Genomic DNA, 8,368 nt, shown 5'->3' on the forward strand with positions numbered 1-8,368 from the left:
CAGCTGCAGATGATGGGACCACAGTGGACAGTGACCCGATGGAGCTAGGAACCTGAACTGTGGGGATCTGAAGCATGTAACTCAGGAGATGTCAGTCATTAGACGTCCACTCTGTGGATGAAACAAGTGAACAAACCAACTGGAAAGGGAGACAGAGAGAGAGCATCAGGACAAGGAGGCCGAGAGGAGCGAAGGTTGAGGGATGAAGACCTCCACCCCACGAGCTCTCCCTGAGGGGCCACGGCGGGGGGAGGGGGCACGGTGCGAGGCCAGGCGTGCACCCGGAGCACAGACGGGAGATGAGGGGAGCCCGTGCCCCTCTGGGGCTCACGGCCGGCGTGCACCAGAAGATAAGGGACCACGACCGGTCACAGTAGGCGGGGGAGGGAGTACACAGCATGGCAGGGTGGGGGAAGAGGGGGCCAGGGTGGGGCCGGGCCGTGGGGCCGGGCCGTCAGGGAAGGCCTCCTTGGGGAAGCGACTAGCAAGCTAAGACTGAAGGGTGACGGGGCCCAGACACAGGAAGAGGCGGCAACAACAGTCCTGAGGAGGAGAAACCCAAACACCAGGGCCCCAGGACTTCCCCATGGGCCAGCAGCTAGGATCTTGCCTTCCAATGCAGGGGTGCAGGGTTGACCCCCAGCCAGGGAGCTAAGACCCCATGTGCCCCAAAACCAAACCATAAAACAGAAGAAGCAGTACTGTAATAAATTCAATAAAGACTATAGAAATGGCCCACATCAAAAAAAAAAAAATCTTAAAACACACACATACACACACACACACACACACACACACACACGTCTAAGTCTCTGCAGTTCAGTTCAGTTGCTCAGTCGTGTCCAACTCTCTGTGACCCCAGGACTACAGCACACCAGGCCTCCCTGTCCATCACCAACTCCCAGAGTTTACTCAAACTCATGTCCATCCAGTCGGTGATGCCATCCAACCATCTCATCCTCTGTCATTCCCTTCTCCTCCTGCCTTCAATCTTTTCCAGCATCAAGGTCTTTTCTATGAGTCAGTTCTTCACATCAGGTAGCCAAACTATTGGAGCGTCATCTTCAGCATCAGTCCTTCCAATGAATATTCAGGACTGATTTCCTTTAGGATGGACTGGTTTCATCTCCTTGCAGTCCAAGGGACAGCCTCTGCAGGATACAATAAATGTCCCTTTTCTGTTTCAGTGACCTCAAGTGAGCTTCTGTCAACAGCAACCAAAAGAGGCCCAGCAAATACAGCTGTTGAATGAATCCATGAGTACGAGAATAAAAAACACCAAAACTTCTCAAAGCAAACACGGAAGAAAGGGCATGAAAAAACAACGCACTCAAGAGAGGAACAAATCCAATTTAATTAATCAAAAGAAGTTCAATGACCGCAAAGAAGTTTACACACAGTGCCAGGAACCAGTCAACGTTACAGATTCCTCATGCACGTTACTGATTTAATCCATCAAATCCTCTGATTCAGCAGTCCCCAACCTTTTTGGCACCAGGGACTGATTCCGTGGAAGACAGATTTTCCACAGATTGGGGATTGGGGGATGGTTTTGGGATGATTCAAGCACACTACATCCATCGTGCACTTTATTTCTAACCTAATTTCTAATCTAATGATCTGACAGGAGGTACCAGTCCCTGGCCTAGGGGTTGGGGACCCCGCTTCTAATTCACCTGATTGATATCATGAGTCATCAAAACACTAAAAAGTATAATGAAATGATAATATTTGATATCCACTGAACTAAGAAACTGAAGATGTTTAATAAGATGCGATGCTAAAAACGAAAGAGTTCAGCGGGAACACTGCTAAGTTTCTGAGGTCATTTTTTGAAAAGTAAGCTGGAAGTGTGGTGCATGATTAAAACAACCAAAGTGGAACAGCCCTCCTGCTCCTGGAAATACGTCCTAGGAAATTAATTCGAAAGAAGGACAGGTTTATATGCAAGAAAAAGTTCCCCACAATGTCAGTTGTAACAATGAGAGGGAAAAAAGAAAACCATACACTGCCCCCAAATAACTAGGTGATGGATGTTAAATAAACTTACTGTGGCAGTCATTTCATAATATATATGTATATCAAACCATTATGTTGTACACCTTAAGCTAATACAACATTATATGTGAACTGTATTTCAATAAAACGGGAAAAAAATTCTTTAAAAAAAAGGAAAAGAAACACACACCTGCTGTCTTCCTTTGTTTCTTACTACACCCTCATCTGGCTTGATGAGATTCCCCGAGGATGGCTCCAGCTGCTTAGTTACTTTAAATAGAGCTCTATATAAAACCAGGGACGAATGGAATGGCAGAAAAACCTTAAACTGTCAGAAGAAAATAAAACTGTCCCCTTGTCTTCTGGCATTTGGATTCCATCAGAACACAAAGCAGAGATGGAAAACACGCTTTAAGGCAGCATGTTTGAAATATCTGCTAAGTTAAGCAATTCCTGCCAAATCAAGCTTCGTGTGTACCTTAAACTTGAAGAAGCACTAAAATACTTAGAGGAAAAAAAAATCTGTATAAACTGTAAAAATACCAGGAGGCATAAAAGCGAAAATGCCTTTCTATGACTGTTTATCCAGTCTTACTGAAAAAGGTGGTATTTTGCATAAGCAAATTTTTCAGAAAACTGCATTTACCCTTTTCAAAACTGATACTCTTCAAATATTAACTATTGCGCTGTCCCTTCCTAGTGAAGGAATATTTGAGAGAAAGGAATTTGATCTTTCCTAAATGATACAGGTGATCCAGATTAATCACCACCAACATCTATTTGCACCTGCATCAAGGTGCCCCCTGTGTCGAGGTGCACCCTGTGCTGAAGCCCACCCTGTGCTGAGGTGGCGGGGTACATGGGAATACTGATCACTAAGAGAGTAGGCACACACGCCCAGTGCTGAGAATGAGCAGACACACTCAGTGTGTGGGGGCCCAGTTAATCTCCCCACAACCCCACTGTGCTAAGGCAATCGTGCCCTCCCCCCAAAAGTGCTGCTTAGTTACTAAGCTCTGTCTGACACTTTTGCGACCCCGTGGACTGTAGCCAGCCATGCTCCTCTGTCCATGGGATTTCCCAGGCAAGAATACTGGAGTGGATTGCCATGCCCTCCTCCAGTGGATCTTCCCGACCCAGGGATCAAACCTGCATCTCCTGCACTGTTAAGTCACCTTATACGCAGAAGGGATTTTGTAGATGGGATCAAGTTAAAAATCTTGAGTTAGGGGATGATCCTGGATTATACAGGTGGGACCAATGAAACTGCAAGTGTCCTTATCAGTGGGGGGAGTCAGACTCAGAGAGGAGACTTGACGACAGAAGCACAGGGAGAGAGGGAGTGAGAGCTATGTGCTGGCTGACATGAAGGAGGGCCTCACAAACCAAAGGATGCAGGCAGCCTCTAGAGGCCAGAGAGCTTAAAGGAACAGTTTCTCCCAGGGGGTCTCCAGAAGAAAGGCAGTCCTGCTTACCCCTCAATTTTAAGACTTCTGACCTCCAAAGCTGTCACACAGTAAACCTGTTGTTTGAAGCCACTACATGTGTGGCAGTCTGTTACGGCAGCCGCGGGAAATGAACGCACCCGCACGCGTAGGAATCGTCATCGACACCAAGTTACAAACAGGGATGACGAGGCACCTGCTCAAGGGCACGCAGGCAGGAAGTGGTTCCTTCCCAGGACTGCCCCAGAGACCCAAGGTCTCACCCACTCTGCTGCACTGCCTCTCCACACAGCCTGGCACTCACGGGTCGGCTGCCTCCAGTGAGAAATGCACCCTGCGGGAGGCATCGCAGGCAGGCATCATGCAGCAGGCATTTTGCAAAGCGAAACGCATCTTCCCAGTTCTGGCATCTGCGGTAATTTGTGCAATGGCAACTCAGAACAGAAATAGCTATAGCAATAAAAAGACTGTTTAAGAAGTCTCTGCACTTTAGCAGCTGAACTTGAAGCAATCGTAGCGAGGGACGGATGATTCTCTGTAATTAGTACATCGGTTCTGATACCAGGAGGAATGGATCAGCATTAGACAGGGAGAGAAACAGAAGGCAGAGCGCTATAAAAGACCAGGGAAGGACGTGGCACCAGACCTGGATTAAATTCGAGACACTGTGCCAGGTATTTGCAGCTGAGACTCCTCTGACCAGGTGAGACTGTAGGTAACCAAGCCTAACTCAACAGTTAAACCTGTGTGTTCATTTTAGAGTATGAGTTCAGTTACTCTTATGGTTCATAAAAACCTCAGAAAAAGAGCTTCAGGTGGCCCCGGGCAGGGTGCCCAGAGAAGTGGGTTTCCTGGATCCTGGAGTCAGCCCTCCCCTCTCCTGCCCATCACCAGGACCCAGCCCGTGAAGATAAGTCACAGAAAAAACCCACTGTGTTCCTGTTGTTGCCCAACTCCCACCCATGACCCTTGACCTTCTCTCCAGCAGGAAGGCAGGAAGAGCAGGAGAAGGACGCTTCGGAGAGACCAGGCTCACCGCAGCCTCGTCAGTGGACTTGCTAAGATTACCCAAATGGCTGCTCAAGTACCATCTTCTTTTAACTTCTTGGTTCTAGAACGCATGTTCTTTGAAGTAAAGAGGACACAGATACGTAGGGGTACTTTACCCTAGAATGATTGTGTTTTTCAGAGGAAACAGGACCTTGAAAAAACTCCGGACTTAAATCTCCTAGAATATTTCAATGTGGAGCCATGGGATCTCTTATTATAAATTGAAGAAGCAAGGGGAAAAGTGGTACATCCTCTGCTCAGACCTCATTTCCATATTCAACTCTCCACTTGTCCAATTACTACACACACGAGAGTGTTTGAAGCTTGGGTAATTCCTCCTTGCCGATTTTACCAGGAAACTTCTTCATCTCCAGTGTAAGAGGGAAGGTTGGATTGGGGGAAGAAGGGGACCCAAAGGAATTAGCACTGAACTTCAAAGAGCTTTTCATTTCATGATTAGAGAATTCCTGTTTGATTACATAACACAAAGGCACTACACCACTGAACCTTTCCCATCTGTTCTGGGTGAGCAGAATCATGTTCAAACCTCTAGACCACGCAACATGTGTCTAGACCCTCTTTAAAGTCAAAAGTGAGGAGATGTGTTACCAGCACGATTTCTGCATTAAATCCTTGACCTGTTGGCATACATGCAAAGGGTTTAATCGGGCCCTTTATAGATCAATATTTCTCTTTGTACATGTCGACTGGCAAATCTTTTTAACTAAAACTGTCACCCATTCCAGCCTATCACTTCTAAGGCACAGTAATGAGTTCCTTTGGGAAATAGGAATGAATAAATAAGGCTTGATCAGTTTAAAGAAGCCAATACACATGAAAAATTAAGATCCACAAGCAGGTAAAGGAAAAGATAATTACTCAGTTCCTTTTCACTTAATTAAAAGAGACCCAAGGACTTCCCTGCTGGTACAATGGATAAGAACCTGCCTGCCAGTGCAAGGGACATGGGTTTGATCCCTGGTCCAGGAAGATCCCAACTGTCAAGGAGCAACTAAGCCTGAGCTCCACAACCCTTGAGCCCCAGCTCAAGAGCCTGTGAGTTGGAACTGGAGAGTAGCTCCCAGTCGGTACAATTAGAGCAAGTGCTTGAATAGGAACAGACCCAGCGCAGCAAAAATTGTGTGTAAGGCCATGCAGCAGACAGGACCGCTGAGGGGGCAGCTGCGGACAGAAGAGTCCTCAGCATGGAGATCGGAGCTGAGGAGGCACCAGGAAGGAGACTGAGTCAAGGGGCTACAAGAAGGCCTGGGCAAGGAGCAGGGCATCGCCTGCAGCTCACCCTCACATCCAGTAGACAGGGAGGCACAACTATCCCCACTTCCCTAGGAGGAAACCAAGGCGCAGAGAGGTCAGTGGACCCAGGTCACTGTACCAGGTGGAAGCGGGCAAGACTGATGCCTCTCCAGCTGTCTGCTCCAACGTAGCTTCTCTGTGGAGCAATCTAAGGAATTATCACTGCTGCAACTGCACTGAAAACCGAATCATTTCAGGCCAGCTCTAAAGGCACGCGTGGCTCTGAGTAAAGCGGGAACCCTACGGCTACAGGCTGGGGGGCCTCATCAAGGTAGCCAGGCCCTATATAAGCACACTTCCCCGAGGATTCAAAGCCTGTTTCAGAAGTTGCCAAACAGCTCATGAGGCTCCCTAGCTTACCCAACGGACAAGGCAATGGCACCCCACTCCAGTACTCCTGCCTGGAAAATCCCATGGATGGAAGAGCCTGGAAGGCTGCAGTCCATGGGGTCGCTGAGAGTCGAACATAACTGAGCGACTTCACTTTCACTTTTCACTTTCATGCATTGGAGAAGGAAATGGCAACCCACTCCAATGTTCTTGCCTGGAGAATCCCAGGGACAGGGGAGCCTGGTGGGCTGCCGTCTATGGGGTCACATAAAGTCGGATACGACTGAAGTGACTTAGCAGCAGCAGCAGCAGCTTACCCAAAGAAACAACAACTAAATGAGAAAAACATCTCTGTCCATCTAAATTCTCCCCCTTGCCGATGAACTCGGGGAAGCGGGCGGGGAGACAGGAGGGACGGGCTGAGTGTCCCGAGGATGCTGGCTGGGACATGGGTGCTCACGCTGATCTCATGCCCCCAAGACCGGACAGCCTGTCCACGATGCCCAATCAGATGTGAGTGCCATTGTCTCAACGCCCTTCAGGGCCGAGCGCAGAGCTCGGGGCCAGGAGGAGGCCACGGTGCCCCTCCTGGCCCTCCAGATCCCACCCCAATGACCCAGGGACACGCCAGACCTCCCTGGCTCTGGGGGAAGCTGCGTCTCGTAACTGGGGCATCACTGGGACTTCAGGGAATAATATGCTTACCCTGTCAAGAAACATCAGAGAGGCTTATTGCTGGCGGAGGTGTGAGAATTCATGAATAATTACACGACTTAATGCTTCCATTACTCAGGATACGACGGCTTTACTGTCATTGTATTTTTAATTATTTTGATTACGGATTTATTAATTTACAGCACACTGCTTAAGTCTGAATGAACAGCAGGGCTCTGGCTTTGGTGCAGCCCAAGGCAAACCTGATCCTAAGTCCCGACGGATCCCGGGCTAAGCCCTCAGCTTCTCCCTGAGCCCCTCGGGCTCACTGGCAGTACACACGACAGACCCCAGAACCACCTCAAATTAAAGGCAGAGCAGACCGGCAGGATCCTCCTCTGTGCACTGAAATAAAAATCTCTGTTGAAACCACTTCAGTTTTTACAGCAGACTCCGATTTTTGTATGTAATTGTGTTAAAATAACATTTCGTTGGTATAGTTTATTAATCTCATTACATGGAATATTGAGAAGACCCTCATAAGACTGCGGTTTAAAGGAGAATTTTAAATGTGATAGCTCTTTTACCATATAGCTGCATGTCTTCCTAAAACAACTGTGCAATTCTGCCTTTCTCTGTCTCTCTGGCTCCTTGCCAGATGACTTTCCTGGTGACTGGGACACACACCAGGTATAGTCAGGGCAGCTCCTCAAGGTCATCAGGCTTGGGTGCGGAGAGAGGGTTGAACAGGACTGAAACTTCCAGATCAAGGTCTTCTGAGGATGCCTTATTCCCTGGGGCAGAGTCCCCTCCACGCCCACCCCCCACAAATGCATGCACGTGCTTACACACACACACACACACACACACACACACGTGCAGTAAGTGTCCAGCAAGCACAGGTGGGGTCAGCACAGAGCCCGGGGCACTGAGGAAGCAGGCGAGGTCACTCTGCCCTCCTTCAGAAGAGAAATTCCAGACCCTGGCTCCTCCCTGCTCCACACACAACCATGGCGTAGGCGGACTTGGGAGGTCCACCTCAAACCACAGTCCTAGGGGGAAAAGCTCGCTGTGGAGTCACTCACTCACCGTCGGCGGTGTGAAGGAGCTTGTGGCTTTTCAGCGTCCCTTTGGACTTGAACTTCTTGCCACACATGTCACACAGGTGGGTCTTCTCAGTGCTGTGACGATTCATGTGAGCCTTGAGGTTGCTCTTGCTACGAGTTGCGTACTCACACAAGGAACACTTGAAGGGCTTCACACCTGTCAGAGGAGAAAAAACAGAGATAAACAGATGTATACGTGTGTGTGTGTATCTAAAGGAATGCATACACATACATGGCTACACACACACCTCCCCTTGTCCACTGTGAATAAAGCAGTGCACACGGCGAACGCTCCCCCAGGCCTCTCTCCGACCCACGCTATTCCTTCCAACCACAATGCCCTTCCACCTCTGCCTGCAGCAGAACTCCTCCTCGCCTCCTAATCGGTGCCCCCGAATCCCCTGTCATGACTGCTGTACCGTCCACCACACATGACAGTGAGTGCCTTACAGCCCCTCCCCACGGTCTGTG

General features: G+C 48.9%; 1 protein-coding gene across 1 annotated transcript in view; it reads right to left on the bottom strand.

Moving 5' to 3' along the window:
- Positions 1 to 8,368, bottom strand: part of ZFAT (zinc finger and AT hook domain containing) — a 158,949-nt gene that overhangs the window by 61,694 nt on the left and 88,887 nt on the right. Inside the window, exon 11 of the mRNA XM_010834786.1 lies at positions 7,881 to 8,054. Within this exon, the coding sequence (XP_010833088.1) occupies positions 7,881 to 8,054 (174 nt within the window). The remainder of the gene's footprint in view (positions 1 to 7,880; positions 8,055 to 8,368) is intronic.

The sequence above is a fragment of the Bison bison genome, unplaced genomic scaffold (assembly GCF_000754665.1).
Source record: "Bison bison bison isolate TAMUID 2011002044 unplaced genomic scaffold, Bison_UMD1.0 scf7180017864036, whole genome shotgun sequence".
NCBI classification, from domain to species: Eukaryota; Metazoa; Chordata; class Mammalia; order Artiodactyla; family Bovidae; genus Bison; species Bison bison.